Source organism: Callithrix jacchus, chromosome 10 (assembly GCF_049354715.1).
Source record: "Callithrix jacchus isolate 240 chromosome 10, calJac240_pri, whole genome shotgun sequence".
NCBI classification, from domain to species: domain Eukaryota; kingdom Metazoa; phylum Chordata; class Mammalia; order Primates; family Cebidae; genus Callithrix; species Callithrix jacchus.
The window spans coordinates 45842684-45855787 of record NC_133511.1 but is presented as its reverse complement, the minus strand read 5'-3'; the positions used below and the strand labels follow the sequence as shown (position 1 = coordinate 45855787).

Here is a 13104-nt window from a genome sequence, read left to right as displayed (position 1 = left end):
ACAAAAGACACTATTATGTACAGCAATTTAAAAATTTACATTTTATTCAAAGGGACTTTTCATCAGGTAATTAATCTGACTCTAATTTAGCTGACTAAGCTATCTTCAAAAAAGCCATCTTCCAATTACTACACCAAGTCTGATTCAGGCTACTCAAGGTGATCATATTTTTTCTATTATTCAAATCAAATTTAAACTTAGCACTTTAACAGAACATATGGAATAGATACCAAATTCAATCCAAATCATTCATTCAATTCATTCAGCCATTATTTACAGAATCAAGAGAACGAGTAAATGTAATATGCCTCTAGAAGTCCCTACATGGGGCTATGGTGTGGTGGGGGGTGGGGAAGCAGTTATGATTAAGGAATGCAGGGAAGGGAAACAAAGGAAGCAGAAGGGCAGGAAAGGGCAAAGTAGAAGTAAGTAGCTTACACTCAGGGGAGGATTCTGTTTTAGGACTCAAGAATCACAAAAGCAAGAGCACATGCAGGATTCTCCAGCAGGAAACAGACCTCCTTTGGCCACAGTTTCTTTGCCTTTGAGGAAGGAAAAATGTACCTTACAAGGATTCTTTTAAGAATCCAGCCATTCTATTACTGAAAAGTCAAAAAAGAACAGATGCTGGTGAGATTACAGAGAAAAAGGAACACTTACACACTGTTGGTGGGGGTGTAAGCTGGTTCAACCATTATGAAAAGCAGTGTGACGATTCTTCTAAGAGCTAAAAATGGAACTACCATTTGACCCAGCAATTCTATCACTGGGTATAAACCCAAAGGTATATAAATCATTCTATCATAAAGACACATGCACACGTATCTTCACTGCAGTACTATTCACAATAGCAGCAACATGGAATCAACCTAAATGTCTATCAATGGTAGACTGGATAAAGAAAATGTGGTACATAGAGACCATGGAATACTATGCAGCCATTAAAAAGAACCAGATCATGCCCTTTGGAGGGACACAGATTAAGCTGGAGGCCATCATCCTTAGCAAACTAACAGAGGAATAGAACACCAAATACCACTTCTCCCATTTAGCTGGGAGCTAAATGATGAGAACACATAGACACAGAGAGGGGAACAACAGACACTGGGACCTACCAGAGGGCAGAGGCTAGGAGGAGGGAGAGGATTAGGAAAAATAACTAATGGGTACTAGAATTAGTATCTGGGTGCCAAAATAATCTGTACAACAAACCACTGTCATATGAGTTTACCTATATAACAAACCTGCACATGTACCTCTGAACTTAAAAGAAAGAATCCAGCCACTGCCTCACTCAATTATCAAATTTAAAACGTGTACTCACTGCTTTCTGATCCTTTCCAAGCATTAAGATTTAGCATGAACAAACAAAAGATTTTTCACTCTCATGGAGTTTTCCTTCTAGTGAAGATGACAGATAAAAAACAAGTAAAAAATTCAATAAATTATTTCAAAGAGTGCTATTAAAAATATGCTATGAGGCCGGGCGTGGTGGCTCAAGCCTGCAATCCCAGCACTTTGGGAGGCCGAGACGGGTAGATCATGAGTCCAAGAGATCGAGACCATCCTGGTAAACATGGTGAAACCCCATCTCTACAAAAAATACAAAAAATTAGCTGCGCATGGTGGTGCGTGCCTGTAATCCCAGCTACTCAGGAGGCTGAGGCAGGAGAATTGCCTGAACTCAGGAGGCGGAGGTTGCAGTGAGCCGAGATCGCGCCATTGCACTCCAGCCTGGGTAACAAGAGCGAAACTCCGTCTCTCTAAAAAAAAAAAAAAAAAAGCTATGAAAAAAATAAAGCAGAGTAATGTGATAAAAGAGTGCTTGGAAGCATCAGGGAAGATGTCTCCAAAAAGGTAAGACTTGAACTAAGAATTCAGAGGTTGACCCCAGCAAGATCAAGGTGCTCCAAGCAGAAAGAACTAGATGTGCAAAGGCCTCAGAGTAGCACATGCCAGTGTGGATGTAGCATTGTAAATCAGGCAGAGGGTAGCAGGACGTAAAGTTTCATGGCAGGGGCCAAGATTGAGTTGAACCTTGAGTATGAATTTTATACTAGATTCAATGGAAGGACACTTGGAATATTTTAGGCAACAGAGTGCCATGATCTGATTTATTATTTTAAAAGTTCACTTTGGCTGCTATGCTGAGTAGATGTAGCAGCAAAGAATGGAAGCAGAAAGACCGAAGGGGACCTACTGTAGTCCATGTGAAATGTGATAAAGTTTTGGACTAAGTTTACTAGTGTGAAGACAGGAGTAGAGAGGCACCATTTACATTTGAGAGGAAGAACTAAGGACCTAGCAGATAAACTGAAGAGAACTCTACAGAAAAGTCAAGCTTGGAGGTGTTAAGCTGCAAGTCATCATTTATGTTTATTCTCCAGTTCTCTCCTGGGCTGATGTTTCAACTGCCTGAATTTTTCAATTTTTCCTGACTGTCCCATTGCAGTCACCAACTCTAAATTTGTCTAAATCAGAATTTGTCAACTTCCCACACGAGGAAGTTTCACTTCCTTATCTATTTCTATTTTTGTGTAACTATTCACCCAAACTCCACATATCTAAGAGTCACTGTCATCCATTTGCCCTCATCCCCATCCTCTACAACTAACCAAAGTACATAAATCCTCTCTTTGCAGTATCTCTTGCATTCATTTCCTCTTTTCCATCCCTAAGGTCAGCACTTCAAAAAGTCTCAAACTGGTCTCCAATTCATGCTATTATACTCTGCTGCCAGAAGACTTTCTATTGAACTGGGTGGAAATTTCTCAGTCTGATATTTGAAGCCCTCCTTAATGCAGCTCAAACCCTCAATTCTAGTCTCTCAGCATGCTTGCTAACTATGACCTGATGGAGAGGCAAACTGACTACAGGGCCCCTAACATACCTAATACTGTCTCACCTGTGCCCTCACTCCTGCTTCACATGGATGTACATTCTCTATGCTCCCCACTGGCCAAAATTCTACCCTTCCTCCAAAGCCCACGTTAAACACAACCTTCTTCATTAAGCTCATCTTGCTATCATATAAATGTGATCTTTTCTGCCTCTAAACTCAAAAGAAATGCTATTCAGAATTTTCTTAGGGCTCCTATCACATACAACCTTGCATCAGAGGATTGTGGATATTTGTCTTATCTTTCACACTGGTTGGCTTCTATGTCCTCTGAAAGCAAAAGCTTTGACAGTCACATTTCAAGCAGACACTACCACAGGATCCTGCATTCAGTAAACACCCCAAAAACATCTATACATTTTAACAGACTATTTACAAAAGTAGCTCCTACTTGAATTTAGCACACAAAGCACATAAAAATTGGCGTTGAGCTTTTAGTATATTGACATTTAAGCAGGCAAAGTAAGCACCTGAGCTTATAAAACAATCTCTAATTTTAGAAGGGAAAATAACTTGTTAACCAAAAGAATATAGTAGAAATTGCACAAATATAAACCACACTCACTTCATTTTCCTGGGCAAGTCTTAAAATTTCATTGAGTGTTACAAAGGTATCATTTCCTCTAACTGCATCTTTCTCCATAAATCCAAGATGAATATCTGTTGCAACTAAGATTTTAAACGTGTTTTCATCATCACTATATTAAGAAAGAAACATTTCAGTATATTAATAATTTATTAAAAGGATATTCAAACAAATTGAGACTTAACTTATAAAACAAATAATAACAGATATGGAATAAAATCCTTTTTTAGCCTTATAATTCATCTGAAAATCTAAAGCAGTCAACATATCACTAATGTTACAGTTTTCCTAACCACTAGTTCAATATAGAACAAATATACATAAATCTTTACAAGGCTCTATAACTGCTTCAAAAATTTATAACCTTGTTATAACCAGTTTTACAAACTCATGTAACCCAGGCCTACAGTCGGCTTGTTTTCCTCTTCTGTTGCACAGCAAAAACCAAAGAGGTTTGAACCTATATCTAAACTTGTTATTAATCTGACTTTGTACTCTTCTAGAAAAATCAAAGTTAATTTAAAAAGCCTTCCTCTAAATTTATAAGTCAATTTTATACTAATATTATAGTAAGTTACATTCAGGCCCCTGAAGTCACCTGCTTGACTCTACTCTCTCTATACAGAGTCAGGTTTCATTAATAAAATTGGCCAAGTAACAAAACAGAGTTGTTTCAATTTCAATTTGGCAAGATTCAAAGGTACTTAAACGTGAAGTAGCAATGCAATAGTTATTAATACTCACTTACACTAAATTTAATTTTAATTGTATAAAATACTTTTATTTCTATGATCTTATCTCAACCCCCCACAGACAGTCAGGCATTAGTATCTCTGACAAATGAGAAGGCTAAACCCAGATAAATTAACTTCTCTATTACAAAATTAGGGACAGAAACAGGACTAAAACCCATGATGAAAACTCAGGCTATTATCAATAAACCACAATGAATTTTCTAAAAATTTCTGTATATACCTCCAAAATTCAAATCTTTACAAAGAAAGGATATTTCCAGAAACAATTTCTCTTCAAAAACTTCAAAAATGATACACACACAGTTCTGACTGCTATATCCAAGAAGGTATGTCAGAATACCTTTCAAATCACAATACACGTTTCTGTAGCAATTTATAAAGTATTTTCACATGAATTCTCTCATTTAAGCCTCAAAATTAATCTGAGAAAGGTATAATTATTCCAATTATACAAATGGCAAAACTGAGGCAAGGCTCAGAGAATTGTTGACTTGCCCCAAGGTCACACGGCTAGTAGCATCCAAAGACGGAAACCAGGGTGAAGACTCCAAGTCTAAAGTCTTTCCCACGTAACTTTTACAGTCCTTTTATTTAGTCCCATTTTGCTCAAATTCATTTTGAGCTTATTTAATACTAGAAGAATTTACTCTAAAAATCTCAAACAGAAACTGCATTGACTAATAAGAATTTGTTAGGAAAATTCAGGAATATTTATAACTTCAATAATTTACGACAAAGCCTAAGAACATATGCTTAATACTATAGCAATATATATCGGATTACGGCAAGACTCAATCTATAGCTGTATATTAGCTTCCAGTTAAGAAACAGATAAAAATTTAAAACATTCTAAATATCCTTTTTGATGACTAATATTTCTGTTCACAAGCAGGTTCCTTATTTACTGTTTATTAAATAAGTGTTCTTTTATTGTGATCACAGTTGACAAGCTTTAGAAACCCAAAATAAAAAGGGATATCAGAAGTCAGGTGCTTACAGTGCATCTGCATGGCTCATTTTTATGGTCAGTGAAGCTCCTCTGGGACCAGGTTCTTCTCCAAAAACCCCTGGGTCCAGTACTCAAATGTCAGAAAATGCACTCGATTCCAAATTCTAAAAACAAAATTACATCATAAAACACATTTTTTTTAAAAGCCTGCACATATTTAACCAACATGATTTATACTGCATAAGGTACAGACGTCTTAAATAAGCAGACTGGCAAATCTAGAAGTCTCATTTTCATGTAAACACCCACCATACTTTTAATTTTTAATGAGCTAAGCATAGAAAATAACACATCTCCATGCCATTCTAGTTTCATCAGCATGATTAAACTCCTATTTTCCTTTACCGTGCTCTTATGGGAAATTAATATATGTTAAATAAATGTGCAAAAAGAGTGTCACATACAGTTCTGGTTCAACACACAACTCTAGATATGCAGATATTTTTAAGTTTCACGCATAAGTTACTCTGGAGAAGGGAGGCAATCCTGTATTTCCTGCTCAAACACTCGATTTTTTTTTAAAGAATCTGGCTTGTTTGGAAAACGGAAGGGGCCCGCGTTTAAAGCAAATGTAAATAAACACTTGGTCTGCGAAGGAGCACCTTTAGACACCAGCAGGATGACTGAAAAAAAGCTAAATTTGGGGAGGCGAGGCTGCCACCGCGAGACAACCCCCACCACCTCTGGAGCTCCAAATTCCGCCAGGATTCCAAGCCTCAACACGCCCTTACTGCGGGGCGCCTCGAAATTAGAACGCAGAGGACCCGCCAGGACCCCTCCCTGGCCCACTCGGCCCAGTCTTCCCGAGGTTCCAATGAACTCTGGGCTTCGGCCTGGGAACCTGCAGAAACAGGAGGCGGATACAATTTCTAAATTACTCCATTCCTGGACTCTTCAAAGCCCCACCATCGGGACCCGAGGCAGTCTACTTTCCGGAAAGAAACGGCGGGATCCGTGAGAAGAAAACAGCACCATCCGAACTTGCCTCTGAGAACACGCAGGGCCAAAAACCTGAATTCGGCGGGAGAGAACGGCATCCGTTTCTCTCGCGACACTTCAAGGACAACGTAGGCGCTTCAAGTCCAGTTTGGCTCTCATTGGCTGCCGCACGCCGTGAGGGGGCGGGGAAAGTAGCGGAGAGGACCGGCCTCACGCAGGAGCCAATACTGAGCAGCCGAGGAAACGAACCCGGAAGTGAGATGATGCACCGAAGCGATTTTCCCTTCTGTCAGGTGGGTAGTTATTCCCTGTCCCGGACCTCGCTTCCTGGTGGACTCGCGCCATCTAAGAACTCCTGAGCCCATTGGAGTGGGTAGCCTGTGGACACAGGTCGAGCCCTGCAGGTCGGGCCGCGTTGTCGTCCCCAGGTAGGGCTGAAGCCGCTTCGCCGCTCTTGGCAGTTTGGAAGGCCGCAGACGGATCTCGTGGGCCTGTGAGTTCTCGGCCGGTGGCAGTGTGCCGGAGCTAGATGCCCTCTCCCTCCCTCCCACTCGCCAGAACATCTACAGGTGTCACCCCTAGGTCCTTGAGTTCAGCACGTCTGTATTGCTTTGTGCTGAGAGCAGTAAGATATATAGTGCAGTGAAAAAAATAATGTGGAACTTTTGAATTAGAATGTTTGCCCTTTCAGTTCCATTGAATGGTCCTTGATCTAGGGCAAGTTGTTTTAATCCATCTGAACCTCGGTGCCTTCACCTGCAAGGTTTATAGCCGCGCTCATCACTGAGTTGTTTGTAAGGAGTTGACATAGTTCGGTTATCTCTCAAAATAGGATGTGCCCTTTAAGTTAGGAAACATACCCTGATATTCCTGATACCGTCATTAAGTAAGGATGCTAATCAGTTTTGATTTTTAACTGTGAATCGGGTAGGTGCGCCTACGTTTGGCTTTTTAAACTAAATATGCCAGTAAATTTTTTAATTTATTGTACATGGATCTGTAAACTCAAAATTTATATAAGGCGAGTTTTTATTAAAAGGAAAGGCACGTTGAGGTAAGCGTAAGATCTGTGATATAAGGTTACTATATTTGATATAATTACAAGTGAACTTTACATTATTTATTAGCATCCGTTAAGTGTTTAATGAATTGATGTATACTCATTTTTGTGTTGCAAGGTTCAGGAATTAGTTTAAGAAGGAAAAAGTGGAAGCTCCAGGAGAATTAATAAAACACAAAGCAATTCTGATTGGGTGTCTCTGATTGGGACTGAAAAGTGGGATCGGCCTTAGGAACACTTTAGTAAAATTCTTACGTTTTACAATAAAGTAACAGGTCCAGAAAAGTTACTGGACATGAGTAATAAATTTAAACTTGAGTTTTGTGCTATTGCCACTAGTAATAAAATTTAGTACATTAGGATTCTATACTGTTAAACTTGTGAGATTAAGTACAAAGAAATCAACATCTTGGGGTTATGCCTAACTCTGGAACTTCTCAGAATCCATTCCAGGCAAAATCAAGTGCCAAGACTTTAATTAAATTTAATGCCAGATGTATTTCTTAATGCTTTCTATAGACAAGTGGTAGATAAATATAATTTAATGTGGTCCTTATCTTTAAGCTTATAATATTTAAGGGGTTAAAACAAGAACAAAGTTAGTGGTGAAATACAACAAAGTGTAGCACCCAAAAAAAGTAGAAAGCAGAGTGAGATCTAAATGGGAAGATCAAGAAAGAATGAAAGAGATAACATCTGAGAAGAGCCTTGAAAGACTGATAAGATTTCAACACATATAGTCCGGAGGCTAATAATTGGTATGTTTAAATTCTCTATTGATTTTTCTCCTTTTCTTTAATTAAGGTTTATATGCTGTGTAACTCTTTAAGCGGATACTGGTTTATAAATTAATGTGGCAGCTTTGTAGAATAAACATCAGTTCCTTCAGGAAGCCTTCTGTAATCCCTTAGGACTAGGGGAATTAGGAACCTACTGTATACTCATGGTTTCTAGACATGGTTCTGTTACACTTATCATGTTGTCTTTGCCAGACACCTGGTATCTTTGCCAGTCACCTACACTAGAGTAAGCTTCCTGAGGTGAAGACATGGGTCTTGCTCATTACTGAATCCGAGTACCCAGAAATTGGCACATACAAGACATTCTATTCATATGAGTTGTATGAAGGAAAGAATGACAGCCAAAATTCAGTTGAAAACAAGGAGCCAACTAAGAACTATAGTTGCCTATCAATGAATAGGACTACTTTTTAAAGCAGGGAAGTTTCCTAGGCCTGAAATTATCAAAGTTGAAATAGGATAATTAGTCTAGATGTTGCAATAAAGATATAAACACTGATCAGAGACTAGGACAGATGTCCTTTTGGGGGCTATTCCATCATCAAGAATCCCTGATTCTTCAAAGTAGTTTTTTAGGAATTAGAAGTTTTTATGTCTGCTCTATATTATCTGTGTGTCTAGTTTATAAAAATCTTGAATGCACCTGTCTTCATTGTATTAGTTATACTTCAAAACCTTCAAGCATTCATCACTCTTAGCATAATACCATCATACCTAAAGATTAAAAATATTACAGTAATATAGTTTACTTAGAAGAAAACAACAAAAGAAGCATTAGACCATTAAAGAGCATAGATAACTGAAATCTGTCAGCGCCAGTATTCAGTGTATGTAAGGGATATCCTGAGGAAAACAAGAGTTTAGACAGAGTTTAATTGTGTATGTTTGTAAGATTTATCTGTATAATTGATAAAGCTTGAATTACTGTTTTACTAATAACTTTTGTATTTGTATTTTCAGATCTTGATGAATAAAGCAGTCATAATCCATCTCTAGAAAGATTGTTTTTACCCTGGCATTTGAAATGCTTTTTATTTAGAATAATAGTAAAAATGGAAAAAGAAAAAGGAAATGATAGAATACCAGATCAAGAGAATTCCTTGGATTTTTCTGAACACTTTAACCAACTTGAATTGTTGGAAACACATGGACATCTTATTCCTACTGGGACTCAAAGTCTCTGGGCAGGCAATTCTGATGAAGATGAGGAGCAAGATGAAAAAGATGAAGAGTGGTATCGATTGCAAGAAAAAAAAATGGAAAAAGACCCAAGCAAATTGCTTCTTTGGGCTGCTGAAAAAAACCGGGTAAAAAAAAAAAAAGAGGGAAGCGTAATAGTAGGAAAAGCACTGGGTTCAGTCCAGAAGACTACCCTTACCATTGTGGCCATCGTACCTATCTCTCAATTATGAGGATCAAATGAGGCAATGTACATGGAAGCACATATTAAGCTGCAAAATATCATGCTAGGTATTATTTGGGGGGTTAAGGATAATTATCCATAAAGATAACAAGCAAGCATCTATATTTTAAAATAATTTAAAGTCATTAGGCTCATTTAGGAAAGAGAGGATGGAAATTAACATTTATTAAATACCAACGATACCAGGTACATTATTACATTATTTAATCCTCATATATCCCTAGGAGTAATAGTCTTCTCTTTTATAGAGTAAGAAATTGAGATTCAGGAATGAACCCTACTTGGCCACTTCCACCTCATTTTACAAAGTTTCCCCATTGCCTGTGTTAGTAAACTAATAATTAAAAGGATCTTGCATTTTAAATAGCTTTTTAACCTAAGAGCATGCCACATTTAACCAAAGACCCACATAACAAACTAAAAATTACAACCTGAAAGGGTGTTTCTAAGATTGTATTTAGAAGGAATTGAGCTCTTGAATCCCTAGAATTCCTTATTAATACTTTATTCTTCTGTTAAAAGTTTTATTTTTAAATGTTTCATACAGTGTGTATATTGATGTGATAATCCTACTATGGAAAAATCAAGCAGTTATGTTTTCTTCACAGATAACATATAAAATATTAAATACAATTAAAGCCTATGTTATTCATTGGACTAAAGCTCTTATGCAGTAAATCTTAGTTGGACCAGGAGTAAATGTATGATTTGATATTCAGAGAATCTCATTCTTAGAAGCAACAAAGTGTAGTTAACACTAACTTCTTAAATCAGTAGTCCTCTCTTCCCAAAAAAGAGATCTTAAAAATCATTTTAATTTTAAAGTCATCTACTGACAAGGATTTTTTTTTTTGAGATAGAGTTTTGCTCTTGTTACCCAGGCTGGAGTGCAATGGCACATCTCGGCTCACCGCAACCTCACATGGCAACTTTGTTTATTTGTTGTTTTGGTTTGACTTGAGTTGAAAGATTTCTTTTTTTCTTCTCAGCTTACTACAGTGCGGAGACTACTTTCTGAAAAGGCCACTCATGTGAACACTAGGGATGAAGATGAGTATACCCCTCTTCATCGCGCAGCCTACAGTGGACACTTAGATATTGTCCGGGAGCTCATTGCACAGGGGGCAGATGTTCATGCAGTGACTGTGGATGGCTGGACGCCCCTGCACAGTGCTTGTAAGTGGAATAATACCAGAGTGGCTTCTTTCTTACTGCAGCATCATGCAGATATCAATGCCCAAACAAAAGGCCTCTTGACCCCCTTGCATCTTGCTGCTGGGAACAGAGACAGCAAGGATACCCTAGAACTCCTCCTGATGAACCGTTACGTCAAACCAGGGCTGAAAAATAACTTGGAAGAAACTGCATGTGATATTGCCAGAAGGACAAGTCTCTATCACTACCTCTTTGAAATTGTGGAAGGCTGTACAAATTCTTCACCTCAGTCTTAACAGTTCTAGTAATTTTCTTAAGTTTCTAAGTGCCAGCACCTCCTTTGTGTGAGATGTAAAGTATTCCCATAATCAAAGTTGATGTCAAACATCTTACTACAAAAATTCAGTGGTATTCATTATAATATTCTTCCAAGCAGATTGCCTGACTTTGATGTCAAATGTATTTGAAAGTTGTTTGCATATATATCTTTAATGATTTCTGTGGAGTTTTTGATTTTTATCAGAAATAATTTTAATGTGTGTATACTTCAAAACTTGACACGGGTTGTATAGAAACTGATATTTTTGGTGCTGATCCAAGAGAAATGTATTTTTAAATATCCCACATCCTAGATCTTTGTTGAGTAATTAGTATATTGACATATATTTTTATAAGGTGAGGTAACTCAGAACCTAATTTAAACGTCTAAAATATTCTGATATAATTCAGCTGTCATCTCTACCTTACCATAGCCAGTTGCTTTCATTTTAAACCAGAGCAAGTAACATATTAGTAACTTGAATCTTCATAAGTTAAAGGAAAAAACAGCAAAAAACCTAGATCCTTGTCTTTTAGAACACAGACCATTTTCAGGAAAGCAGGTAGCTAGGTGTTTAATTCATGAATATTGTATACTGCCTCCCCTACCACAATTTACACAACCCCTTGGATAGTCCTACCTCACCCTGGTCAACCTAATGATCGTTATGCTAATGGCAAATCGCTATGACCTTGTAGACATGCACACAACTATACCTTTATCCAAGAGATCATAATATATCTGCTCTCCAACTGGTTTTACCTGCCTGATCCTACTGAGTTGGGCACTGCCCTCATAATCTCTCGAGTTCACAGGAAATGTTTATTTTCTAAGGTCCTCATTTTTACAAACGATACAAAGACAAACTGATGGGAAAATGAATTCTGAGAATAAGGGGATGATTATTATATTGAGAATAAAACCACAAAGTGGCTCAGGCTTTTAAAAAAAAAACAAACAAACAAAAAACCACTGTGGATAATGACAAACAGCATAAGTAAAAATATTTGCGAATAATAAAGTACAAGTTTTGAACAACACAAAGGCATGAATTCATTTTTTTACCTGTGTATGTCTTTCTTGGGTCCAGAACATTATTCATCCAGCACGTGCTTTGTTATTTAATATCTACTGTCAGTCTCTACAGCAGCAATTTCCCATTGACTACCTAGCCCCTCTCTGATTGTTGCCAAAGTTTTATCTTCTCAACATCAGAACACTTTAGGGAAAGGGAATTACACCAATTGCTCTTTAAATTAAATTTTTAAAATATCCACCAAGGCTTATCTCTTTCAATCCATTCTATGTAACCCAATCACCCTAGACTAAGTAATAATGTTATTTAATCAAATATTAAATATTTATTTTTGGTTAGAACATACTAGATTATTTCAGAAAGTCACAGATAATATATGAACTGAATCATTGTGACAACAGGATCTTGAGAGTGAGTACTTTAGTTTATGTTGTGATTTCTATCTAGGGAGATACCTTGTGGCAGAAAGAGGTTACTTTCTGCTTGATATGGCCTAAGTTAGTGACACCAGATGACAGGTACAGCTGACAGCTAGTGATAATAGAAAAAGACCTTATCTATTCAAGCAGATTGCTGAAAGAGGCTTCTTTCTCACTTGAGAATGGACTGCACCCATTATTCCAAAACTTTCTAAGTATGGACCAAGGAAGTCTTGTTTCTGTTAAGGACCTAAGATGTATCCACTCACGTGTTTTCAGGCCTCAACACTCACTGATGCTAGAGAGCAAACTCTACAGATAAGAGAAATCCTAGCCCCTGAGGGCAGAATTTGTATTGTCTGCTTCCTTTATACTTTCCAGAGCATTTTGCTAGATTGCTCTGTCCATGGAAAGCAGTCATTAATTGTGCTTTGAAAGGATTACTTCTACTTTGCAATTTAAGCAGGCTAAATAGCTCAGTTTGCAAACAAAATATTCTCTAATCTTGGAAAGTTTAGACTTTATTTTTATAAAAACTGAGTTTTTCATAACCAAGGGTTTGATTTTGATTAACATATGCTTGAGGAAGAGATAATTTCTAAGATTATTCAAATTTCATATCATAATTCTTAGGCCTAAAGTAGAGCTAGTTGACTTTGCTGTTATGAATCTTTAATAGGCTTTTTCAGGGAGCCTTCTAGCCT

The 13104-nt window shown here is 37.4% G+C and overlaps 2 protein-coding genes across 20 annotated transcripts in view; one reads left to right on the top strand and one right to left on the bottom strand.

Moving 5' to 3' along the window:
- MRE11 (MRE11 double strand break repair nuclease) overlaps nt 1-13104 on the bottom strand; it is a 109305-nt gene that overhangs the window by 81248 nt on the left and 14953 nt on the right. For 10 of the 18 annotated variants that reach the window (XR_013523160.1, XR_013523162.1, XR_013523161.1 and 7 more), the window contains exons 1-3: nt 6235-6288; nt 5238-5353; nt 3465-3597 (exon numbers count right to left, since the gene is read on the bottom strand). Coding sequence is in view for 14 of the 18 variants with exons in the window: in XM_009007222.5 (XP_009005470.1) it covers nt 3465-3597; nt 5238-5257 (153 nt within the window). In the remaining 4 variants the exon portion in view is untranslated. Of the gene's footprint in view, nt 1-3464; nt 3598-5237; nt 5355-5851; nt 6289-13104 lie in introns of those variants that run through there. The other 8 variants (XM_035265235.3, XM_078339929.1, XM_078339932.1 and 5 more) reach the window with 4 other exon arrangements.
- ANKRD49 (ankyrin repeat domain 49) lies at nt 6426-11989 on the top strand. Of its 2 annotated transcripts, none has more exons than XM_002754669.6 (3): nt 6426-6481; nt 9009-9355; nt 10461-11989. In XM_002754669.6, the coding sequence occupies exons 2-3, from the start codon at nt 9101-9103 to the stop codon at nt 10920-10922; spliced, it is 717 nt and encodes a 238-aa protein (XP_002754715.1). In that variant the 5' UTR covers nt 6426-6481; nt 9009-9100; the 3' UTR covers nt 10923-11989. The 2 variants fall into 2 exon arrangements, with proteins under 2 accessions (XP_002754715.1, XP_009005474.1); XM_009007226.5 differs by having other exon boundaries at nt 6426-6616.

Bases quoted from the DNA above. Each gene is read 5' to 3' on its own strand.
- ANKRD49 (XM_002754669.6), top strand. From the start codon at position 9,101: ATGGAAAAAGAAAAAGGAAATGATAGAATACCAGATCAAGAGAATTCC. The intron at 9,356-10,460 runs GTAAAAAAAAAA...TTTTCTTCTCAG, and splicing joins GGGCTGCTGAAAAAAACCGG to CTTACTACAGTGCGGAGACT.